This window comes from Pezoporus flaviventris, unplaced genomic scaffold, assembly GCF_033815535.1.
Source record: "Pezoporus flaviventris isolate CSIRO_AGI_PZ_B2104156 unplaced genomic scaffold, CSIRO_AGI_Pfla_v1 ptg000002l, whole genome shotgun sequence".
NCBI lineage: Eukaryota > Metazoa > Chordata > Aves > Psittaciformes > Psittacidae > Pezoporus > Pezoporus flaviventris.
In genome coordinates, this window is record NW_026892550.1 from 25,054,902 (window position 1) to 25,081,518 (window position 26,617).

At 40.0% G+C, this 26,617-nt stretch overlaps 1 protein-coding gene across 4 annotated transcripts; it reads left to right on the forward strand.

Annotated features, from left to right (window-relative positions):
- The first annotated feature begins 85 nt into the window (after window positions 1–85).
- CWH43 (cell wall biogenesis 43 C-terminal homolog) lies at window positions 86–26,338 on the forward strand. Of its 4 annotated transcripts, none has more exons than XM_061472144.1 (17): window positions 86–168; window positions 1,062–1,253; window positions 5,517–5,637; window positions 5,768–5,922; window positions 7,246–7,447; window positions 8,439–8,527; window positions 9,613–9,867; window positions 15,169–15,294; window positions 15,780–15,859; window positions 17,133–17,238; window positions 18,709–18,844; window positions 19,597–19,746; window positions 21,980–22,124; window positions 22,793–22,854; window positions 23,910–24,065; window positions 25,300–25,432; window positions 26,160–26,338. In XM_061472144.1, the coding sequence occupies exons 1-16, from the start codon at window positions 126–128 to the stop codon at window positions 25,385–25,387; spliced, it is 2,106 nt and encodes a 701-aa protein (XP_061328128.1). In that variant the 5' UTR covers window positions 86–125; the 3' UTR covers window positions 25,388–25,432; window positions 26,160–26,338. The 4 variants fall into 4 exon arrangements, with proteins under 4 accessions (XP_061328128.1, XP_061328137.1, XP_061328122.1 ...); XM_061472153.1 differs by having other exon boundaries at window positions 25,300–25,425; window positions 26,152–26,338; XM_061472138.1 differs by having other exon boundaries at window positions 25,300–26,338.
- Window positions 26,339–26,617: the final 279 nt, after the last annotated feature.

Below are 26,617 nucleotides of genomic sequence, written 5' to 3' on the forward strand. Positions count from 1 at the left end.
GCGCGCTACGGCCGCGTGCCGGGCGGGCTCCGTGACGACACGGACGGGCGGCTGCGCCGCGTCTTGCCGGGCACTCGGGACCGAGCCGGACCGAGCCGAGCCGAGCCGAGCCGAGGCGTGGAGCCATGTTCCACCTGTGGAAGGCCGTTCTTGCGGAGAGCCTCCTGGGTAGGTGGTGCCGGTATCGCCCGACGAGGATGGGGCAGGAGTCTGTGAGGGGCCGCGGCCGGCTGGGAGGCGGTCAACGGCAGCATGCTTCATCCCCGCCTGGGAGCCCTGGGGTGTCTAACGGGAACGGCCGGCCGCTGTAGCGGAGCATCCCCGCAGTGTGTCGTGGGGGTTACCGTTCGCGAGAGGGAGGTGTTGCTGGTGGAAAGCTCCTCCGCTGGGGATGAGCGGAGACTGGTCACTGATGAGTGTTCTCCTTCGGGTTCTTTTTTCCTTCTGCCTGCCGTGATGCCTTTTCTCCTGGGATCAGCCGAGGATTTACGCGCACCCTCAGCTAGGTGTGTGTGCGGGTACGCGCACAGCCCCTGCGGCTCTTTGCGGTGCTGCCCGGGCAAGGCGAGATGTGGCGCGGGGCACTCGCACCGGCGCGCTCGGCGCATCCCCTGCGCAGCGCTGGACCCTGGCGAAGGTGTTTTCAGGGGAGAGCTGCGCACCGGGTTTCTGCACCAGTTCTTTCAGCCACCGACCGGTGCTCGAGGAGCCCTGAGGCTGTGGGTGGACTCGTCGTTTAGCCAGCATTGTTCCCTCTGAACGCTAGCCCTCTGAGCGCTGAGCGCTGAGCTGCGCTGAGGATCGAAGCAGGAGCTACTGTCAGAGTGGAATAATAGAGTTTTCTGCTCATCGTTCTCTTTTCCTGGGAAAATGTGTTCGTTTAACTTGAAATAGCCAGTTTCTGTGAGAAATACTTGCTATTATTAGTTGTACTAATTTCTAATACATGTGATATTCTACATTTGGGAGTATAAACCAGTATGCCCTTAAGGACTCTCCAGGAAAACAGGCTGTTGAAAGTAAATGACTTTTTTTCCCTTTTCCCCTCTCTTTGTTTTTAGGCTACATTTCTTGGTCTCTTTACCATGCCCTGCCACCAATGATTTATTACTTCCCCCTTCAGACACTGGCACTCACAGGTCTGGAAAGTTTTGCTGTTGCCTTCTTTTCTCCAGTATTCTTGATAATTGGCCCTTTTTGGAGGTTGGCTAACAATAAGTACATCCTAGCCCTTCTGAGACTCACTATGGTTGGTAAGTATGCTCTGTAGTGAGTTATAGATTATATGCTGGTATAAAGGAATAAGAATAAACTTTTCAAATTGCCTCAAAAGTCATATGATTCTGAAAACAGATACGAATACGAAGTTTTTGTTCTCCCAAACTCATGCTTTTCTTTTTGTCTCATGCTTTTCGATATGGTCAGAGGAATATTGTTTGCAGCCATTGGTCTTTGGACCAATGCAGTACTTGTTTTTAGACCAGTACTGCATGATTAAAGACAAATCTCATTTCAGTTTTATTGCTAGAAGCTTTCAAATTAGTACAAGTCATGCCCAATAGGAAAATGTTTTCAGTATTGCATAGATTGGCAGAACAGGGTTGTTTTTTTTATAGCAGTGCTGTGCCAGTAACAATGGGTAGGGAGGAGGTGTTACAGAACAGCTTGGGGCTATTGTAAAAGTAATCTGCTATGTGTGGAATGTTTCTGAGGCAGGTTTTTTTACAGGTTTCATATATACATGTATACACACATACACACACATACACACTATGTAGCATATTGATGAGATTATGGGCTCATCCTAGATGTGACTCTCATATTGGTAATTTCACAGGAAGAAAATTTGATATTAAATTCAAGATAAAGCTGCCTCACTACCTATCCCACATGCTCCTCCATAAACCAAGACTTGCTGGCATTCCCTCTTTGGTCTTTAGCTAACTGGAGCAAGCCTTAGCTCTTGTTGATGTCCTGAAATTTTGTTGGGAGAAGGTTTGGCAGCTACAGTCACATTCAGAAGCAAGTTACTGCTAATGAGTTTGCAACACCTGGCAGAACTCAGACGAGACAAGGGTCTCCATCCTGCATAGAGGGAAAATACTGCTGCTAAGTGATGTGTTTTGGAAGCAGTGGTCCCTGGCTCCTCATTTATCAGTATAAGATTATACTCAGGGAATCACTTTCCATATAAATGTCCTCTTCTACTGTTACAAGACAGAACAGGATCATCTTAGTTACTTATTTCCTTGCAATTTTTTTTTTTAAGAATTCTTATTCTTTTTCTCTAAAAAGATACTAGAATTGAACAGTTTCTTGGTGTCATCAGTGTAGATGAAGAATAGTTTTACCATGTTTGTTTCTTTTTCTAGTCTTCACATCATATCTATCCTACTTTTTTTTTTTAATTTTGTTTTTAATAAGTTTTCAATGAGCAGCATTTTCAGCTTTCTGCACTGGTGCTCACTGTATTTTCTACATCTGATAATTTAGAAACTAGTAGTGAGTGTAAGCATTTCAAATTGCGCTCTGCTTTTCTTCAGATAACCACAGTAATGAAAATTTACCATGCTTATTTAAGATTAGTCCTTCAGATCATAGAATCACAGAATAGTTAGGGTTGGAAAGGACCTTAAAATCACCTAGTTCCAACCCCCCTGCCATGGGCAGGGACACCTCACACTAAACCATGTCACCCAAGGCTCTGTCCAACCTAGCCTTGAGCAACACCAGGGATGGAGCATTCACAACTTCCCTGGTCAACCCATTCCAGTGCCTCACCACCCTTACAGTAAAGAATTTCTTCCTTATATCCAATCTAAACTTCCTCTGTTTAAGTTTAAACCCATCACCCCTTGTTCTGTTGCTATGGTCCCTGATGAAGAGTGCCTCTCTGGCATCCTTATAGCCCCCCTTCAGATACTGGAAGGCTGCTATGAGGTCTCCATGCAGCCTTCTCTTCTCCAAGCTGAGCAGCCCCAACTTTCTCAGCCTGTCTTCATACAGGAGGTGCTCCAGTCCCCTGGTCACCCTCGTGGCCCTCCTCTGGACTTGTTCCAACAGTTCCATGTCCTTTTTATGTTGAGGACACCAGAACTGTACACAATACTCCAAGCGCACACTGAAGCCGGCTCATGTTAAGTTTCTCATCGACCAGCACCCCCAAGTCCTCTGCAGGGCTGCTCTGAATCTGTCCTCCACCCAACCTGTAGCTGTGCCTGGGATTGCTGTGTTTACCAGTTCATATTACCAGAAGAAGTGGAAATGGCTTGAATGTGTCTAATTTTTGTTCTGCTAAGTAAAAAGCAGTGACAGGCCTACAGTGCTTTATAAAGTTTGTTGGTTTATAAACCTGTTCACTTTCACTGATTTGCAAGTTTCTGGAGATACTAACTACAGACAAAAAACCAGAACCTTCAGCAGTAATCTGGAGAAAAGATGTGTTAATGGAGGTGGTCACAGAAGGACTCAGAGCATGGGGAGACCGAAGCTGTACACATCCTCACCCTGAGCAAACCTGAGCATTGCTGTATGCAGATATGATCTCCCCTTCATTCCTGCCTGAACAGGAACTGTTCCCTCAGTGATTCATATCACCCTGCTGTTTCCCTCTCCCAAGCACTCTTAATATTGACCACCCCTTGGCAAGTCTACACCATATTCTTTCCCAGGTGCTTGCTCTGCATACTCCTTACCTGTTGCCCTGCAGTGAGCATTAGCATTTGGGGAAGATGTAAGAGCATCTTCCTCACCCTTTGTCTCCATCAAGTTTAGCCAATGGTAGCTCACTTTATGCTTGCTTCCCTACTGCAGGTTCTCAGGTTATCTAGATTATTTCTGTCCTATCATGCTGTGCCGCTGTTTCTCCTGTTCTTCAGTTCTTACTGCTTCCTTTCCTTCTTCATACCTTGAGACTTCTTCTTTCTTTCTGCTTTTGCCTTTTTTTTTTTTATGCTTCTCAGGCAGGCCACAGCCTTCCTCTGGGGCTTGTTGAGCAAAGTCATGTAGAACAATCTACCCTGTGAATGCTCCACCCCATTCCACTGGAAATATTCAGTCTTCAATTTCACAATCAAAAAAATCTGGAAATTATTCATGCTTTGCTAAACTTGACTATTTAGAGAATTGGTTTTTTTTGCGTTTGATGGAAAATACTCTTCATTATTGGTCATAATGTTTTTGTCTTTTCAGAAAGCGCTATTTTCTCTGAAACCTTTGGTTTAATTTTTGTATCCTTTTGTGCTACTTGATTTCATGTTCTGTTTAAAAAAAAACAGACCAAAACCAGCAATGAGCTACCCTAGTGGTAGTGTCTTCCGACAACACACAGTAAATCTGTTTGCTCAGATAGATATATTTACATTTTGGGTGTATGTGTTCAGCAACAAAAGGTGTGTCTGCTGTAAGCAGGCAAACCCACAGTAGTTTTAATCTGGCTAGCGCAAGTGATGAAAGGTGTGAAGAGGCAGAGCTGCAGATTTCAGCCCAGTTCAGTGACAGACATCTGCGTGCATTGTACATGCAGCCCTCTGCTAAAGTCCAAAGTATCTTCACTACACATTAATTTCATTTTACCATCTTTGCCCTAAACTTTGCATCTTTTACTCTGAGCAGAATAAGCAAATAGACAATCGGAGGATTCCTAGCATGCGGTGTCAGAATCAGCAGCCCTATGTCTGGCCTTTCTTGTTTAATGTCTCTTCAAGTTTGACTCTTGCTCACTTAGCAAATGGCTGGTAGCAAAACAACATTGCTTCTTCTGCTGTTTGTCACTGGTCCAGGGACAGAATTTGCCACACTGATGTTATGAAAATGTGTGACCCATAGTAACTTGAATTTGAAACCTGCTGGCAGAGTTTAGAACAGCTGATAAAAGGTGAGGTCACTGTGTCCTGCGAAGTGGCAGAGATGTGTGTGCAGGCTTGTTGAGTGACCGGGAGAGTGACTGTTTCCAGTAAGAAGATGACACACGCTGTTAATGGCTGCTCTTGAGACCAGAGAAAGCCTTGTTCACACCCGCTAAGGCAATTGTTCACTAATCCTTGTGCAATGTACGGTAACTGCTCCTTTCTAAAAAGGATGTGGCTTGTGCTGTAGCACACTTACATAACTCAAAAGCAGTAAACATAAATGCACTGTTGCATTTTGGCTTTTGAATAATTTAAGTGCACTGCTCAGGAATATCTGTATGCTTAGATATTTTATCCATATATCCTATTTATGGAATCAATGACCATAAGTACTTAAATTAAGGCAATTGCCGCAGTTTTAGGTAATTGCTTCATGTTATTTTTTTTCCCTGAAAATGGTAATTGCTACAATTTCACATATACCCAGTTTCTATCTATACCTGCATTCCTTTGGTTTGTTTAAAAATGTGTAGTGCCATGTGTTTTCAGATGAATGGTTTAGCCATCCAAATTGCAGACAAGATTGAACTAATGCCCAGGAAATCCTTATTCCCTGATTTTTGCTGCCCATTAAAGCAATCTCTGTATATGTGTGTTTGTTTGTAGGAAGCTTAGCATCATACCAGGCACCAAATGCTCCAATTAGACTAGTCATCTTGGCTGCAGGTGTTTCCTCCTCATTGCTGGTTCAAACAGTAACATGGTGGTCAGGCAACAGTTTACAAAGGTATTTTATTATACTGTTGGGATTGTAACAGACATTGCTTTATATTAAAAGGTGGTTGGTTCTTTTTAAGAGGTTGTTTTGCTTTGTTTTTTCTCAAGTGCATCACTGTTGCTAAAACTGATTGTTACAGGTTCATCAGGATATGGGGCTTCATGCTAGGCAAGATAATGCTCCTTGTTCTTCGCATCTGGTATACATCACTAAACCCAGTCTGGAGCTCACAAGCTGCCAATACTGTTGTACTGGCAGTTGGTTTTATAGCAGCAGTGGAGCGAATTTATTCAGGTGAGCGTATTGCAGCAAATATGGCAGTTATGAAAACGTCTTAAGGTATACATATCTATGTGTCCCTGGGGTTTGATACTTTGGGGTTTTTTATCCCCAGTACAGTCTAGTTTTAGACCTAATGCATGAGCACTGCAGACTTTGGAAACCACGGGGTGCTTCCATCTACCCCATGGCAGAATTTGCTATCACAGTTCATACACGCTGTAGTAAGTTGTGCTGGAACTGCCGACTAATTGCAGTATCAATAATGTGACAGTCATGCAAACAACAGTGTAATCTAGACCAGTAAAACCAGAATGGGTTATCCTCACTCCAGCATGAAACATCTGTGGTATTTCTGTATTTTCTTAATTCTGTCTGCTCTTTGTGTTTCTCTGCCAGTGCCCATCCTTTTACAGGGAAGGGAGGCAGGACAAAGCCAGGGAGCAGCTGATATGGCAAAATAAACAGAAAGCATTGGAAGAGTGGACACGTTGTCCTAGTCAAAATATGACTGAGTTCTTGGAGCATCTGGACAGAGTCCACAGCAGTGGGGGCTGGCATAGGCTAAGCACACTTGAAAACTGTGAAGGTAGTTTTGCCAAGGAAGACAGCGAAGTTGGGTTGGTTAGTTAAGGCAGCTCATGTTAAATCCTCAGGAGTTGCTTTCTTCTCAGTGTAACCTAAATGAATTAATTGAAATATAAGACCTTACCTGTGTGTAAGTGGGCATAAATTGGCACATTGTGTACTGTTTGTAGACTTGCATTCTACTTGCATTGTAGCCTGAGCATTCATCACAATTTAGAAAGGGAATCTGCTGCAGGAGAGTAGGAAGGGAATCTGTCTTCTTCCTAGGTGACAAAGGAATATGTCTATGCAGTTAAAGGTGCTTTCTCCTGAGATGAGAGAGGATCTAAAGTGCATGGAAAATGGAGAAGGAAGGGAGTATATTTCTGTCTTCTTTGGAAGTGTCAGGTTTTGTTTGTGTCAGAGTTTAGAATTTCAGAGAACAGAATCCTCTGAACAAATTCTAGTAACTTTTCTGCTGACTGTCAAAGCCAATTTAATGATTTAAATTCCAGCAGTATGAAGAATAATCATATGGATGAGTTGCCATTTTTGTACACTTAAGGTGAGGAGCTTTTCCTTACAAACCTAGGAACGTTATTGGAGATTTTGTTGTCTTACTGATTTCCACAAATGATCAGATAAGCTAGCTTCGTGTCTGAGCCAGTAATTTAATCTGGTAATTTTGTGATCTTGGGTATTTCTTTTCCTCAGTAACCCTTTCTAATAGGGTTTGACAGTTTGCTCAGCTATATTCTATTCTTATTCTAGATGGAGACAAGAGGAAACAAGAAGCAAAGAAAACTGGTAATGCAGTTAGAGAGACAGTTTCCCACCCTCGTTGGCTGTTGTCAGGGATTGCTTTTGGCAGTCTCATGTTCCTCACCCTGTGGATATTTGGGGAGGTCTCATTAATTTCTAGATGGGCAGTAAGTGGACATCCACATGCAGGTCCAGATCCTAATCCATATGGGTAAGTGAGTTTTTATTATTATTTAAAAAAATAGTAATCAAAAGCCAATGCTGTAGTAGGTGACAAATTAAAACTCAAACAGATGATTGTGTAAGAGCATACAGAGAGTAAAATGGTACAAAGTACTTTGCACAGAGGATTTATAGATTCATTCTTGCTTTCAGATACCTCTGGGCATTGTGTCTATACCAGTAAATCTTAAAATTTTCTAAGACAGAATGATTTTTATTTCAGTAATAAAAAACCTTCATTTGCCACACTGCAGAGCAATTTTTAAGACTGAGGTTCAAGGACTTATGAATGAAATGCATCTGTAATATGCAGTAAATGAATCCAGTAGTTGATTTCAGAGAGGAGATGAAAACACTAGGAAATAGTGTTCGTCAGAGATACACGCTGATAACAAAAAGGGAACAATATTAAAATATATACTTCTCCAGAAGTTTTGGTTAGTAAGAATTTAGTGTTAATGCTGTGTGTTGCTCACCTAGGTTCCAAAATCTAGAAAGAGACTAGATTAGTTATTCTGAGTCAACTACGTGTAGAGGCAGGCAAGGTAGTTATTAATTTGCAATTAGTACACACAAAAGCTACCTAAGATTGATAGTGATGTTAGGTGCTGTGGGATTCCCTATGTGATGTGAAGAAAATACTTCTTTTTGAGTAGATTCCTCTCATTTTCTCTGAGTTCTCATTGCTTTTTATATTCAGTGTTTCAGTGTAGTGTTTCTGCTGCTGAACCTAGCTCATTGCTACATTATGATAAACTGCTATTATTTTGGATTGATGTTTAGGCCCAGTAAAAGGGGGAAAATGTAGCAGGGTGTGAGATAAAGATATTTTTTGATCAAATTGAGCTCTGCTTCAAATAAAAGATGTTATAAAATATCACCAAGCAATCTTGTCTACATGTTTAGAAGCTTCTTTTTCAATGCCAGGTGTTCATAGAATTATATTTATGTATGATTCCCCTTTTTTATCATTTTATTAGAGGTACAGTTCTTTTGGGCCTGGCTCATGGGCTGATGCTTTCATTTTGGAGCTGGTCTTCTGCCACCAGTTTTGCTTGGTTTCTTGTAGGTAGGTGCAAAGCCGGAGCAGAACTTTTGTTTCTATTACCTTATTCCCTTTACTCAAGCCCTCTGACCCTACACCGCTTCTCAGAAAAATCAATTGCTAATCAAAGCATCTATTTCTCTGTTGCTAACTGTCTATGCATGTATCTAACCAGCTAACTAAGGGTGAAATGTCCAGGCCATTGCAGAGCGACACTGTGTCTCTTCAGAAGCCCTTGTTGAGGTTCTTTACCCATGAGCAGCATCTCAGTTCTTTCTGTCTGCATTGTGTATGGCTACATCTAGAGTTATGGGGTTAAGATGACACAAGTCTCTCTGTTCTGCAGGAGACACAATAACTTGTAATTTAATGAGCAGTTCACCTGGAGGCAAGCTCACCTCCTGTCTCCTTAGTTGCCAACATCTCCAGGCAGTAAAATTTTGTGAACATCAAAGCAGTTCTGCTGGAGCAAAGTATTTGGGAATAAGTCTGCATACAGTGGGTCTTGGGTAGTCAGAAGAGAGATTCAAGTGCTGGATCTGGACAGTCATTTTTGTAAGGATGGTATAGCTGTGCTGTGGAGCAAACTACACATAGAGCAAGTAGGAGAAGATGGAAATAATTCTGCTCTTGAACTGTGGGGGGAGGTGTGTTTTGCACATGTCAGCATGGATGGATGCAGCCTTGTTTAATTTGTAGTCCTATCTGCATGAAGTCTAGTGGTATAAATACTATTTAAAAAACATAAATCTGCTTCTTTTTTGTCCTGAGCTAATTGTTTGTAGTTGTTTATATCAAAAAGACAGAACAGTACTTTGTACAAATGTTTCATAATAAATTGGGACATATCAAAATACAGGGAGCAAAGGCAATGATGAATTATGTTTTACTTCTTTCTTATTTGCCTTTTCTTTTGGAGCACTTAAGAGCTGCAAAAAGCAAGAGGCTGTCTTCGGGTATTGGGAATAACTGTCCTAGTGATGCAGTTCTCATGGCTGCAAAGCACAGTTGTATTTCCCAGACTCTCTTTTCTTAGAGCGAATGTGAAAAAGAAGGTGGCAGATAATATACCCGATGGACTTACTTTATTATTTTCTGTCCCTTCACAGGTTTAGCATCTTCAGCTGGTCTCCTTTATTTACACACCTGGAGTGCTGCTGTTGCAGGCAACATCCTTGCTGTCTTTACTATGTGCGTGTGGCCTCAACTGGCTGGCCACTTTGCTAGCTGTCTGCACCCTGGGAAAGCCATGAGTACTGCCATGTTTGCCTACGTTCTTGAATTATTCTTTTGTGTATGGTGTACAGCTTATAAATTTGTACCTGGAGGAATTTATGCCAGAGAAAGCTCCCATCTTCTTTTAGGTACATTTATGACAATGAACAAATACAAATATACTTGCTTTAGCCTCAACCAGATGTTTAAAATGAACCTAGTGTATAAACAGTCTTTTAAATGCTCAGCTGCTGTCTGATTTACTATGGTAAGAGTTTCTATGAGAAAATTAATGAGACTTGCAAAAACTAATCTACTTGTTTCTTTACTGTTAGAAATTGTATAAAATGTGGACAGAAAATGGAATTCAGTTGAGGGAAAATGACAAAGTGAAACAAAGCCTGATAACTCAGTACGCAGCTGAGGAAGAGATCTTTTAATCAATCACCCTAAAAATCTAGCTGCAATCCAGGGTGTGAATGCACGTGTATGCTAGCTGCCTAAGGTAGCTGTATGGTACCTCAGGTAACAATCTAGTTTCTGGAAACTCAAGGGTTTGTGAAAGCTGTGTTACTGGGACTATAACATAATGTCGTGGTTTAAGCCCAGCTGGTAACTCAGCACTATGCAGCTGCTCACTCACTCCCTGTCTTCTTCCTCCCTCTGCTCCCAGCAGGATGGGGAAGAGAATCGAAAGAATGTAACTCCCATGGGTTGAGATAAGAACAGTTCAGTAACTAAGGTATAACACAAACCACTGCTGCTACCACCAATAATAATAATGATAAGGGAAATAACAAGGGAAGAGAATACAACTGCTCACCACCCGCTGACTGATACCCAGCCTGACCCCAGCAGTGATCTCACCCTTCTGGGTAACTGCCCCCAGTTTATATACTGGGCATGACGTGCTGTGGTATGGAATACCTCTTTGGCTAGCCCAGGTCAGGTGTCCTGTCTCTGCTTCCTCCTGGCTTCCCATGCCCCTCGTCCCTGGCAGAGCATGAGACACTGAAGTCCTTAGTCAGAGTAAGCATTACTTAGCAACATCTAAAACCACTGGTGTGTTATCGGCATTGTTCTCAGACTAAAGCAGAAAACACAGTACTACACCAGCTACTAGGAAGGAAAAAAAATAACTCTTACAGCTGAAATCAGGACATGTAACTCAGTGCATTATTTAGCCCTGCTCTGAGAAGCAAAGTGCAGCATCCTGCCAATCTAGCTAGTCTGCATTTGAGACCTGAGCTTCATTCCCATGCAGCTTTGCCTTGTGCTTTGTGGACACACCAGCACGTTTGGAAGAATGTCAGTAAGCTGCAGTGTCACAAATATGCAAACAGGAGAGGAAGAAAAGAAATTGTCAGGTATTTGCCAGTGAGGAAGAACTGAGGTGAGCAAATGCAAAGGTTTTAGCAAAATGATCCCTGAAAGGGATCCCACCTTGAAGTTTGGGAGGTGGAAATGAAACCGACCCTTTGTGGCTTCTTTCCAGAACTGGGTTGTTTTTTTTGTTTGTATTTTAATAGGAACTAATGTGTTTCAGTGGCATATTTCACTAATTACATTTAACAATGCCAAATACTGTCCAGGGCCAAGTCTGTGAGTCTATGACGCATTTTAAGATGTGACACATTATCCTGTATTTTGTTTGAAAAGGATTACTGACTGCTGTGCTTGGCTTGCTGCTCCACATCTCTTTGCAACCACCTTCTGTCACTCCAGTTTCTCACTCTCCATGTGTTTCATACATTACAGCAATCACATGCAGGGTTTCAGTTTGTTATGTTTTGAGGAGAGTTCCCTTACATTTATTGCAGTTTTATTTGTTTTGCAAGCACTCTGGGGGGCTGTAGAAACAGTTGTCTCAATTTAACTTTGTGTTGAAGCTATATGAAGAAAGCATGTAGTAGAGGAGTGTTAAATGCTTTCTTGAGTAATACCTTGTCAAAAGAGTAGCTGTTACGTGAAATCCCTTTCTGACACTTCCTTTCACAGACGCACGTGATTAATTCACCTGTCATGATCACTGGATAGTAACACATAGATGGCACTTTCTCTTTGGTAAAATGAAAACTGTGAACTGAACCTGTTCTGTGGCTGGCAAAATCTTGGAGCAGATTCTCCTGGAAGGCATGCTAAGGCACATGAAAATCAACAAGGTGCTTGGTGACAGCCAGCATGGCTTCACTAAGGGGAAATCCTGCCTGACCAGCTTGGTGGCCTTCTATGATGGGGCTACAGAACTGATGGACAGGGGTAGAGCAGTTGATGTCATCTACCTGGACTTGTGCAAAGCATTTGACACTGTCCCACATGACATCCTTGCCTCTAAATTGGACAGACATCAATTTGATGGATGGACCACTCGGTGGATAAAGAACTGACTGGATGGCAGCACACAAAGAGTTGTGGTCAATGGCTCAATGTCCTGCTGGAGACCAGTAACAAGTGGTGTCCCTCAGGGATCGGTGTTGGGACTGGTCTTGTTCAACATCTTTGTCAGTGACATGGACAGTGGGATTGAGTGCGCCCTCAGCAAGTTTGCCGATGACACCAAGCTGTGTGGTTCGGTTGATATGCTGGAGGGAAGGAATGCCATCCAGAGGGACCTTGACACACTTGTGAGGTGGGCTGATGCCAATCTCATGAGGTTTAACCATGCCAAGTGCAAGGTCCTGCACCTGGGTCGGAGCAATCCCAGGCACAGCTACAGGTTGGGCAGGGAAGAGATTCAGAGCAGCCCTGTGGAGAAGGACTTGGGGGTGTTGGTTGATGAGAAAATGTACATGAGCCAGCTTCAGTGTGCGCTCGCAGCCCAGAAAGCCAACTGTATCCTGGGCTGCATCAAGAGGAGTGTGACCAGCAGGTCGAAGGAGGTGATCCTGCCCCTCTACTCTGCTCTCCTGAGACCTCACCTGGAGTATTGTGTGCAGTTCTGGTGTCCTCAACATCAAAAGGACATGGAACTGTTGGAACAAGTCCAGAGGAGGGCCACGAGGATGATCAAGGGGCTGGAGCACCTCCTGTATGAAGATAGGCTGAGAAAGTTGGGGCTGTTCAGCCTGGAGAAGAGAAGGCTGCGTGGAGACCTCACAGCAGCCTTCCAGTATCTGAAGGGGGCCTATAGGGATGCTGGGGAGGGATTCTTCATTAGGGACTGTAGTGACAGGACAAGGGGTAATGGGTTAAAACTTAAACAGGGGAAGTTTAGATTGGATATAAGAAGGGAATTCTTTCCTGTGAGGGTGGTGAGGCACTGGAACGGGTTGCCCAGGGAGGTTGTGAACCCTCCATCCCTGGCAGCATTCAAGGCCAGGCTGGACAGAGCCTTGAGTGACATGATTTAGTGTGAGGTGTCCCTGCCCACGGCAGGGGGGTTGGAACTAGATGATCTTAAGGTCCTTTCCAACCCTAACTATTCTATGATTCTATGATTCTGTGAACCCATCTCAGCTGATGGCACCACATGAGCTTATATTGCATCTGAGAATCCAGTTTCTGTCTTTCTAATGCCATCCTATTGTTTATCAAAGATTTGCAGATTATACCATGAAATTGTGTATTTGTTGCTGCACTTCTACTCTTGCAGCTTGGTGTTCTGGCAAACTGCTTGTTTTCTTCTGGTTTCTTTCAGGTGCAAGTGCTATTTCTTGCTTTCTCCTCCTGTCCAATATCCTGGCTTTCTCTTGCCGCAGTTTGGGTAGGGAACTGCTCCAGGAAAAGTGGCAATGAAAGTAAGATTATTATATTAAAAATTTCTGTGCTGCTTCACTGTGATGTAACATAATTCTGAGGGGTCAGATCCCTGCTCTTCCATCAACTTCAATGGCTGGAATCAGTGTGCCTTTGAGAAAGGACTGGTGTGTGCCACCTTCTTCATTGCACTAGACCCAGCTTCCTGGTTTGCAGGCTTTCACTACTACTCATGTAACAAGTAAGGGCAATAAGAAAATACTGCGTAATGGTTATTTCACCTTCAGCTATAACTCTGAAAAAAACAGAGCTTCTATAGATAATTAACTATTCCACAAAGATATTAGGGACGTATACCTTCTCCAGCAGAGCTCTTATCCAATTCATTATGCTCCCACATTTTCTGTGGAGCTAACTGGATTCTTTAGCTCATAAAGGATGGGAAAAGAGCTTGTACTGTTAGTCTGAGCTACCTTTTCAATTAAAAGATACCATCAAAGTGCCTTGCAACAGGTAATGCACTGAAGTTGCTCACTAGCTTTTGAAATATATCTGTAGCTGTGTTTAATTGTCTGTTTTTAAAAAGCACAGCTGCTTCTGTTGGCTCTGGAGCACAAAAATAGAAGATGCTGCCATGTTAAATTGGCCTCCCAACCTGCTGCAGTCAGCTTAACACTGTTTTAGATCAAACTGTTGAGCAATTACTGTTGTGGTTCTGATTTAAAAATGCATTATTTGTTTCTTTGTGAGAGAGCAGTTAATTTGAAAAGATAACAGACGCCTACAATCAACAGTGTATTTTCTTCATTAAGCTGTTATTTTAAGTTTCTGTAATGTGTAGGTGTAATTTCATTGGTCTTGCCCAGGTTAATTCCAGTAAACTTTGAAAGCACTGGGCTGAGCTGAGAGTTGTAGCCATCAGTAGGGTCCTGAAAGCATTTTAGTATAATCTATCTACCATGTTCTAGCCTTTTTGACATAATACCCCAGAACTGTACTGCAGATCAGTCTTTGCTTGAGAGTGCTGGGTAAGCGTGCTTGACGTTCTGTGGAAGCTGGTGTTAGGATACACAAAGGTAGGGAGGTCTGCTGAAAGATTCTCTGCTTTGCCCCAGATGAAAGGATTTAAATGTTTTTGTTTTTATTGTTCTGTCAATTGGTACGTGAATGGAAGAAAGGAAAACATGGCTTTAATCAGATATTTCACCAACAGAAGAACCCTAATGTGCAGTAGTGAGACCCAGCCTTAGTAGCAGCTTATTTTGGGGGGCAAAAAAGTGAATAACCCCAAACAATGTAATTTTGAAGTTAATTATTTTTGTGTGAAACAGGTGTTCAGTAGCATTTAAAATCATCTTTTAGCTTTGATTTCTTACTCCAGTACTATTACTTTGAAATATTTTTTGGAAATACTTATCATTAGTGGCATGTTTAATGCCACTACCTCATTTTGCTGGAAACAGTGCTCCTGTCAACAAGTACAACAATGTAAATTAAACGTCTTTGAAGTGCTGCAGGCATAGCTGAGGTGAATGTTGTGACAATGATAAGCAGAATCTCCCTCAGCCTCATATTGCCTGCATTATTGCACTGGATGTGGCATTTATCTGCATTTGTGCATTGAATTGTCTTTGTTGTTGGAGTCATGAATTTGAATGTAATGCAACAGCTGGAAGTTTGAAAGTGGGTCACTTATGACACATTTTTAGTATGTTAAAGCTCTATGACAAAACTGATGACTTATATTTTTACAGGGTTTATAATGTTATGTATTGGGATAGACTTTCTAACAGTACCCAAGAAAGACCTCAGCTCTATCTTTGAAGTGAAAAGCAACCAAAAGCCACTATTCAGAAAGAGTAAAACCTTTATTAAAATATGTGAGTATGATTTTACTTCCTTTCTTCCATGACTCTTAAATTGATTTATTACATGTGTATACAAAAGATAAGAATGATTTTTCAGCCCACTCGGTATATTGACTTTGAAGTAGATGGAAAGGAAAAAATTGGTAACCATTAGGGCATGCTATAACCCTACAAAGATCAGGATACTCATTATTATAATGTATTCTACAGTAGGTATCATTTTTACATAAATGTTCCAAGGAGTTTTGGTACATTTTATCTGCTCATCCTGGTATGTTTTGAAGAATGTAATTATATCTGCACACAAAGAGACCTCTGCACGCATAGAGGTACTCTTAAGTACACTATTTTGGAATGGTATTATTACTGGCATATGTGGAAATTTAAATATATACATTTCCCATTCTATGAATAATACACCTAAGAATGACAGTGCAATAATAATGTTATTTTCCCTTGGTTTAAAAGTAGCTTTTCTGTTGTTTTGCTGTTTCCAGTATTGTGGCTGTTTGTTGGTGTCGGTTTGCTAGGATTGGGTCTGCGTTACAAAACTTACCAGAAGAAGCTGGGCCAAGGGGTGAGTCGTGTGTTTGTGAAAATGGCAAATTTCAAATATACAGTAAAATGTGCATATGATACGTTAGGTGCTGAAGAAGTCTTTATACCAGTATTTGAGTATTCAACAAAACTAAAGCAGAAATGAAGATGTAAAAAGTATAGTTTTTAAATTCATGTTGAGCACAGAAATGCCTGGGCCTCTGGAGGTTCGTAGTGCTACAAAAGACGAAAATACTCTGAAAACCAGAGATACTTGCCACATGTTCAATTTGAATGTTACTTTTATAAATGAGTTTATGTGAATTATATTCAAAACTTGACTGGACCATACTGTTAGCAGCCTGATCTTATATCAGTGAAGTTTGAACAGATAACCTGCTGAGGTTCCTTCCAGCTGAAGGAATTCTATGCTTCTATATTTATACGCATAACTCTGAATTTAACTTCTCTGAGAAGATGTTAGACTTAGATTAGACTTAGACTACTTGTGGAACTTGGATAAAAATAGGAAGATTCCAGATTTTTTGTCTAATATAAATGAGGCATTGAAATGATAGTGACAATTGCTTAATGACCACAAAGTTTAGTCCAAGTGTGTTGCTTGCCTATTCAGTAATTTAAATTTAAAATTAGAGCTGGTTTGATCAGATATAACTTAATGTGTTTCCATTCTATGATTTAATTCATTACCAGAATAAAATTGAATTTTTGATGCAGTTGGTTGCAATTATGAATTAGACTTTTTTTTTCCTTTTGATAGCAATTTAGAAATAGCCTTTTGAAACTTGCTCTTGACATGTATTCCTGTGAGTAATGTTTCTGTTAGGTAAGTCACTGGTGATGAATGGAGGAAAAGATGCAGAAAAGGTGATGAGAGCTAAGTAGAAATTGTGTGTGGATGCACCTGTCTGCACATACATATTCATATATATGCACACAGACATACAGTTGGCTTTCTTCCTAGAACTCATTTGTGTTTGTAGTAGCTTTATAATGTGGAAAAAAAACCCAGGTAGTTCCTCTTAAAAAGATGAAAAGATTGGTATTCTCTTTCATGTTCATTTATTACTGTTAGTTGCATAAATTAATTTTTACTCTTGTTAGAGCAGTCTTTTCGCAAAAATACCTATTTTTTTTGGTAATTCTGATAGCTTTATTTGGAAAATATATTGGTTAAAACATCCCTTATTGTGTGTCTTTTAGGGCATGATGTAGCTGATGTTGCTGACTGCAAAGGTATAATACATTAAAGTCAAACTGCACTTGACTTCTTTTTCATTTTATTTTTTGAGGTTCCCAAAAGAGACTTCTCTGCTATGATCTGGCCTTTTAGATTTGCATATAACAATGAAGGATGGTCTAATTTGGAAGGATCAGCTGATCTGCTTAATCAGACAGGTAACCTTTTTTCTTCCATTTCATTTCTATATGAGAGGGTTCATCTGAAGAGGCAGAAGCAAGAACACCTGCTGGGTAACTGGGTCTTGCATTATCTCAATAATCTGTCTAGTTTCTTCCTTCTGTGCTACTCCAGTACAATCACTTCTTTTAAAAAATTTGTTTGCAAAGGTGATAAATTTTTAAACTGTACTTTAAATAGGTTTCTGGTTGGAGGAAATACTTTGTTATTTATTTGGATTTTTTCTTATATTGCTGATGAGTTACTTGTCTATAGAGAAATTCTTTGCATAAATGAAATAATGATAAATGTCCTTTTAGATGAAATACAATGTCTGAGAACTTCTCTGTGTTTGGTTTTGGGTTCGTTTTTTTTTTTTTCCTGATGTGAAGCATTACATAATTCCTAAAGGCTCTGAAATTAGTATGTCCTAAATAAGGTACATTCATGCATTCAGAGTTAAGCTGGAGATTCTTAAACAATTTGTTTGCTAAAGTAGATTAACTGATTTTGAGAGCCACAGAGAAAAGAGTGGCTAACTCCAGCATAGAGGTTATTTTTAAAGGTGTGGTGGTGTGCATTCGTTGGGCTCATCTTCTCTCTGTTGGCTTGGAATAGTGAAGATGCAACATGTAATGGCTCGTGCCTACCCTGAAGAAAACTAACATCAACCCCATTCAGTGGTCTCAGGCATTGTTTCTGTGGCCAACTTGTATGCATGCTAACAATGTAGAAGCAGAAGGCCACGTAGCTCTTGCTGTATCCTCCAGCTAAAATATAGGGGAACCTCTCTTATTCCCCTGACAAAACCACACCTCAGCATGTAAACAGGGAGGGACCACAGTGTCCTGAGCAAAGCAAGGTGGCTGCAGATGGCAAACAGTTCTCTAGAGCTGGGAACCCTTCTGTTACCCTGCTAGCGGGCTGAAGGCAGGTTGCTATGGGCTGACTAACTGGTTTGGCAGCAGACCCTGCTCCCTCTTCACAGGACCCTTTGGAGCAGGATGGGATTTGGTAGATGAAGGTAAGTGCAGCTGTGCTGTGTATTGCTTGTTCATCAAGTTGAAAGCAGTAGACTTGCTATTGCTTGTTCATCAAGTTGAAAGCAGTAGACTTGCTACTGGGCTGTTAATCTGTTTGTGCACATGATGTCTAATGCTTTTGAAATGGTCTGCACTAGGTATGTGTAGGCCAGCTGTACTGTGCTTCTGGTTATGCACCAGGGAGGACCTGTGGCAACCGCACATTAAGTGTTGTTCTGTCAGGGGTTGTGTGGCCTACAGTGACCAAATGTTTGGGCACGACTTTGTTGCCAGCATTAAAATTTGCCCTGATTGACTCCTGGAGGGCTTGTGTCTACCCCCATGTAATCAAAAGGGAAATGACAACATTATGTAGTCATTTATAAGTCACATTTATAGATCACAGTTATAAATCTAGAAATATATTTTTTTTCTTCCCCATTTTAGATGCTGATTTTATCACTATTATAGAGAGTGATGCCTCCAAACCATTCATTGGGAACAATGATCCAACAATGTGGCTGGGAGAAAGACTAGGATTTTACACAGACTTTGGTCCAAGCACAAGAGATCACACTTGGGGGTGAGTCATCTTTCCATGCAGTGACACAAAATAACTGTAAATACACAACCCAATACTAACTCCACTAAAACATGGGCAAAGAATAATTAGAATAATAATCACCATAATTACTTGTTGGAGGTTGTCTTTAAGAGCAATCTTTGATTCCTTATCATTACAATGCAATGCAATGCAATGCAACGATCAGGTTTTGGTGCCTGCACCTATAAGCTACTTTGGCTTTGGTGATGCAGAGAATGGCATCCTGCTCCTTAATGTACAGATTTGGAAGTTTGGCATTCGAAGTACTGTATCTGATTCCCTTTTCTCATTATTCTGTTTTGTGCTATGAGAACTTTAGATTTCAGACTTAAAAATGTGATAGCAGTTGGAAAATCTAACTGCAACCTGGAGTTCTTAGAAATTTTGAATTCATTAAACCCACCTTGGGCTGTATAGTGGGAAATGGACATATAAATGCACATATCTATTTGACCAGTATTTTTGTGTCTGATTTTACTTTAATGCTTGACCAACTACCAGTTGCATATCTTTGCAGTCTGGAAAATAGCAGCCTATGAAGTGTTTTTTTTTGCAGGGGGATATGCATCTGTGGCAGATGAAACTTCCCAGTGATGATGGACTGCTATTTAAATTTTTCCATATATGAGAGGAATTTAGTAACTTTCCTCTTCCAGAGCCTGTGTCTTTTAAGTGATGCAGAATGGGTTTGTGAACAACAACAAAGTAACTGTTTCCTTCTTCTCATGTAGGATTATGGCGCTATCACGGTATCCAATTGTAAAATCTACCCATCACCTCCTTCCATCTCCAGAGGGAGAGATTGCACCCGCCATCTCCATGACTGTCAACTTCACAGGGAAACTGGTTGATTTTGTTGTCGCCCACTTTGGAAATGAAGAGTGAGTATTTTATTTGTTGTTACATGTCATGCAAAATCGTGTAACATAATGGTCATTTGTGAACTTCTGCGATTTATTTTGCACCCTTTAATATCTGCTGCTGTAATGCTGATTCTAACGAGGCATATTGGAGTAAATACTCTGGTACAGCTATTGGTTTAAATTTTGAAGCATTTTTTAAAAGGCTCAGTTTGTCATGGAAAACTCAGCTGAGCCCAATATCTGAGTTACTAGAGGTAAAAAAATGTAGTTATGCAAAACCACGAGAAACAGGGCTACAGATACATCTAAGTGCAGGATAGCATCCTTACGACTTCTTGCATGTGGAATAGATCTATTATGTACCACAGTGAGTGCACAGAGATAGCATTAATGGCCAACTGATGTTTATTAAAATAAAAAGTAACAATTCTGAAACCTCCAAGAAAGGACAGTGTTGAAACAGCCACAAAAATATCCATTCAGTGTCCTTCTGACTATATGAAACTGGAAATAAGAAATCTGATCTCTGGATTCTTAAAGGAAGAATTATACCAGTAACTAAAATATAGGATGAGAAAGATTAAGGTATATATTTTAGTTCTTTACTTTAAAACATTATCTTGATAACTTGTGTGTAATGAATATTATTAATAAGGGGTAGCTTTGTGGTGCTCCAAGTAGCTGTTTCTGTTTTATTTGCTGCAATACCTAATATGTTTGTGGTTATGTAGTAAGATTTGGGCTTTTCAAAATATTTATTATAATTCATGGAGAAGCAAATTTATGGATTGGATGCAGAATATAATATACAAAGCTGCTATTCAGAAAGCAGTGGAGTTCTCATTATCCCATACTGAGCTTCCCTATTTCCTTCACATGCGTAGAAGCTGTGCTCCGAGCATACAAATCATTTGTAGTTTTCCCTTTTATTAAACACATATAGTTGTCAGAAACTACTCCAGTCTGAACACAAGAAAGGAATTTTCTGTGCCTCACACAGATGGTTAGGCTTGCCTCCCTGAGAAACTCTTTGTCAAAGTAGGAGAAAATAGCAGTGTATTCCCCCCTCACAGTGAGATGAGATAAAAATGAAGGAGAAAATAGGAGGAGACACATGGGAAATGAGTACAAATTTGATTTTGTTTTGAGGTGAATGAATTTGTAATTAAATGGCACACATAACTGCTTGTTTTTCATCTTTTTTCATCTGCTGCTTAGGATGACATAAACTATAGAATACTGGATAAGTAGGGATTTCTTTTAACACTGTTTTTAAAACATGGGAATATAACAATGTGTTGTGTCATTTAAAAGAACCTGTCTTCTGCAGAAGTGTAATTCTGGAAAGAGCAGCTAGCTCACCTGGCAACTTCACATATACGAGGCTTCTATTCCAGTGGTTTGGAGTTTTCATCTCCTGTTTGTGTGCTCTTTCTTCTTAATGCATTTACTTCGTCAGAAGTACTGCTATTTAGAAAGCATAGCGGCATTTAAATTCTTGTCCCCTTTTAGGACTACAGATTCCAAAATCAGTTCCCTATCTCACTGGTATTTGGCCCAGTCTAGCAAAATACAGAAGAGACTATGCTTTATACAACTGAAGTTATTAACATGAAGAATCACAGAAGGAGAAACCCCTTACATTATTTTATGACAAATCTGAGGACAGGGTATGGGATCCAGTGCAGTATTTTACCAGGCTTCACTTATGCTATCACTTCTGGTCATATTGGAACTGTTGCGTAAATCTTGTTAAAGAGTACCTGCCAAATGTTGTTAAGTAGTGTTAATGGGATGACATAGATTTTAAGTCACATTTCATAAATTACGTGACCCAGACATTAAGACTATATTTACCATATGTCCATCTTGTTAGCATGTGAGCTCTTTGTTACGCACCACACTGTGCTAGCGCAGCTGAATTTCAAGTGCAGGCAGAGATAGCCTCAGATAACCGAAGCGCTTACATTCACATTTCCTAGTGATGAGATCAGTATTAAAAACAAAACAGTAAGAGAAAAAGTTGTTCCTATGGTGGTTAGAAAGAGAACCCTAATTACATCTACCACGACCATCTGGCTTTTATTGAGCACAGTGATCATTTTGAATCACTGAGCATTTTGTAAACTTGCATACTCTCTAATACTGAGCAATAAAAAGGGTACCAGATTCGTTTGTGGTTCACTATGTTATAGCACAAAGATTCTGAGCTAAAATGTATATATGTTTAAGTCTTTCCCATTTCTTTCAGGGAGGACTTAGACAGGAAACTCCAGGCTATAGCTGTTTCAAATATATTGAAGACTAGCTCTAAGCAAGTAGTATTCCTAGGATACATCACTTCAGCTCCTGGATCCAGAGATTATACTGAATTAATAGAAAATGGAAATGTCCAGGTAAGGTAAAAGTACTGATTCTTTTAGCAGTTGGAGATAATACATATTTGAAACAGTCTAATATTTCAAACTGGTAACTTAGAAATAGGCATAAGGGAAAATACATGCACATTTTCAAACACCATCTTCAGCTACCTCATGGTATGTTATAGAGAAGGTGAAGTTATACAGTGAAAGAACAAGAAACACTGGACAGCAGTTGCCAGAAGAGAAATGCCGGTTGGATAGCAGAAGACCAAAAATAAAGGATCACAATTATTTAGGGTTGTTAAGCAGTAGAACAGAGGCCTAGAGAAGTTGTGAAATCTCCATCCTTGGAGATACTCAAAAGTGGGCTGCATAAGACCCTGAGCAACCTGCTTGAAGTTACTTTGAGCATGGGGCTGGGTGTGGGTGACCTCCAGACATCCCTTCCAACCTCTAATTCTGTGATTCTTTTGTTTTAAAACTGAGTTCTGCAGTTTGGTTTTCTGACAGGAGATGTCAAAAAGCTGTCTGATTTGTTTGTGTCCAACAGTGGGGTTTCTTCTTTCTACCTTATTTCAATATTTAAAGCAAAACATTTTTTCTGCAGCATGTTTATACATTGGTTTGTTACTGATTCAAATGCTAACCTTGAGGAAAGCTTACCTTATTTGTTGGACTTTTTTCACCCTTTTCACTTGTAGGATATTGACAGTACAGATCATGACAGATGGTGTAGCTATATTATGTATCGAGGAGTAATAAGGTATGTTAAAGTGGATCGTTTATTCACTGGTTTTAATTATTTTGATGACTGTCAGTTTTACACCCTTCTGTAGGTAACTGTGGAAGAGTCTTGCATCCCTAAACAATGATGTATGGGCAGTGAGGTATATCATAAAGAAATGTGGAACATCGATCTGAGGATGGATGATTGTATTTCTGAACATAATTTACAAAGACAGTATTACAGGTTTCATCCTTCTGTGTCAAAAGCCTTCAGATCTAATCTGCTTTGCTAACATAAAACTACTTTTTTTCCAAAGGTCTGTCTTTGCAGTATCATTCTAAAATGTGAAGGCTAAGCCCTAATTTGTATGGGACACAGAAGACATGAGTTTTGAACTATGATTGTAGGGTTTCATGAAGCAAAATGCTGATATAATACAGCCAAGCTGTATGCTGGAATTAGTGGAAACTTTAAGCCCATATTGAAGCACTTTCTTCTGCTGGAACCTGTTCACTCTGTGACTTTTTATATCAGGTTGCTTGTAAATCATTCCCTTAGTGTTGTATGTACCAGAATGGAATTCAGCTTAAACTGTGCAAATTCTGTGGTCTTCACAGGAGTAAACCCAGTAAACTACATAGCTGTCTTATGTAACAGTACTTAAGTAACAGAGGTTTTGGGTGTTTTTTTTTAAAGGCAACAAAACCCCCTTTTGCAGTCTAATTTTTCTCATTGCTCATTCCATTGATGCTTGAGTTCCTTTCTTGAATTTCAAAATCTCTTCAGTGAAAAAAGCTGATGTGCTTCTGCCAGGATGGATAAACTAAAACTACTGAATTTAAAAATAAGTTTATAGATGTTAAACTTTTTCTGTTGTCACTTAGGTTTTCTTGTTTTTTCTACTCACAACATTGTATTATGATGCTTGTGCTTATATAGCACTCTTAAGTTTTTTGAAGTGAGGTTTACAGAAATGGAAAGTTATGTTGATAGGTTAAATAGTAACTCTTGAGAAAAAGAGACATGCATTAAGAATGTGGTGAAACTGCCTTGAGTTATTTTTTCAAACTAACTCTTCTGGTATCTGATAGGTTGGGCTATGCCCGCATATCTCACGCTGGTTTAAGTGATTCAGAAGTCCAGATGGCCAAATTTAGGATCCCAGATCACTTGGATAGCTATGTTGACAATGACAGAATCATCACTGATCCTAGCCAAGTTCCTGAGGACATCCATTTCAATCCCAGGTCAGTGTATCTCATAATAAATTAATATGTGACATCTTGTAACTTATAGTGGGAGGCACTGATCAGTACCAAACTAAGCAGAAGATTAGGAGGCAAGAACTTCTGATATATAATTCCATTTTTTCTACTGACCTGGCTTATACCTTGGGAAAATCAGCCTGCTGTGTTGTAGCATAAATTGAAGGTAGTGCTTATTTCACCCAGATGATTAATTTGTGAGACTGTTTGACAGGCATATTTGCCAAGTGAAGTGGTGACTCATTTTATAGATGATGAGAGATCCATGTTTCTCAGCAGTTTTGAGGATTGGGGTCTTTATGTATTGTTAGTTAGAACACAAAATACAATATATACATTAAATATTCTTTGTATAAGCATTTTAAAACATACTGTATAACTGGAGTTATGAAAATTAAAGAGGCAGTATGTTGCATATGTCAAGAAGGAAAAAGGGTTAGATTTTTATATTTAAAGTTATTTATTTCTAGAATGGTGTCACTTTTCCACTGACATTGCATAAGGAACAGAAATAGAGAGAAAGGTATTCTACACTGAACGTCAGTGGAAGAATTAAGTCTGAAATAGATGTTGCTGCAGATAGACAATTTCCAGCAATGCTGTATTTACTACTTCTAACACGCCTAATACAGGATATTTCTTCTATGTACCTAAGAGTTGAGCTTACTTACTTTTTGTTTATCACTAGCTTCCCGTCTAACCAGGAGTTTGACCAGTCTTTTCCACATGATGAAACTTGCCTGAAGTTAGCGTTCACATTCAGATTTTTTCTCAGCTGATTTCAGCACAGAATATTTTTCTTGTCTTTATTTTTTACGTGTGCCGATAAGCAGAAAATTTATACCCTTTAGGAATTTGGATACTCTGGGGAGTTAAATTATACCTCCACTGAATTCAGTAGAAAAACTGACTTCAAAGAGCATGAGGTTTAACTAGATAAATGCACCACACCTTTGTCAGCTGGAGTTCCAATTATAGAGTGTCTATGGCATTAATCCAATCAGTGTAATTAAATGTATCCATTATACTCAAAGACCTCTTGTTAGATAGCATAAGTACATCGTGATTTATATGTAAGTAGGGTTGTGGCCTGTTTCTGAGATAAGCTATCTAGAACATTCAGAGGAGTAATAATTATACTATAGGAAGTGTGTGATTTAATTGCATGGGTTAAATCATGTGGTAATGGTTTTGCTTTGTTCAATATTTTTTGTAGGTTTGGATCTTATAAAGATGGACATAATTATGAACATATTCATCACTTTCATATGAGCACTCCTAAATATTTTAAACAGATAAATTAGAATGAGAAAGTAATACATCACTAGGACCAACAAAAAAGGTTTGTTGTTTGAAACTGAATTGGCAGCCAAAAAGACCACATTGTTAAGGATGAGCAACTCCCATGCTGCATAATACTGTGAATGTCTGTGTAATAGTTGGTGACTCTTTAATGAGCTGTCATTGCCGTGAGAGAGGGAAGACGCATGCATTTTGATAAACTGGTGTCTACCTGGGCCAGATACCTGCTTTGTATCCAGCAAAGCAAGGGTGAGAACTTGCTTTGGCAATAACTTCTACTTTTATGAAGGTATCCTATATTGTGCTGTTTCAGAGCTGAATGTATCTATCCGCTATTCTTTACGGTCCAGGTGTAACCCCTTTCCTGGGAGCTCATTGGAAGAACCATGAGCGAGGAATTTCAGCTGACTTCCATGCTTTTTTGATGACTGAGGCAAAGCAAAATAATGTGGTAGTGTAGGTAACCTGTCAGTATGTGCTGCATTTTGTAGTCTGTTGTTACTGCAGTAACAAGCTTGGCCTTAGTTTTTGCCAAAACAAGAGTGGGACTAGCGTGGTTTTTAACTGGGAGATGTGCAGTTCCTATGTGTTTGAGGTGTGTGCATTTTTTACTTACTGAAACAGTGTTTACATCTGCTGCTATTCCCCATTTTATTCTTAAATTAGTCTTACTAGAACAGATGCGAATCATTGATGTTCATACTATTGGAGAAAAGAAAAGGTGGTGACTTTTCCAGACTTCCTTTTTTTTTTTTTTTTTTAACAGGGCATTAGACACTGCAATGCTTTTACAAAAGGAAGAGTAAAGTACCTCCAAATAATTATTGTTATGAGACACTCATGAGAACACACTGCAGGAGAGCTAAAAGCAAGCATGCTCAACGTGACAAGGTTTCTGAGAAGAAAGTTGATTGTATTTTTTTATATGTACAAATAAATAAAACAAAACAGCATTGTCCTTTGCTAGCACTATGCTTTAGTGGGATTATATAGAAGTGAGGCTTTTTTATGACCTAGGCAGTGAGTTACCTACTATGTAACACGCATGACTGTTAAGAAGTGTTTTCTGGGAGTCTCTTGGCAATGTCTTTTACATCCTTCAGGATATGTGCGAAGTTTCCCTTATGCAAAGAGAAGATCTTCAGTGTTGTTCAAAGGAAGTTTCATGCTTGTGAGAAACATGTCAGATGATTTATGTAAATGACCCTCTCAACTTGAAAGCCACATTTGTG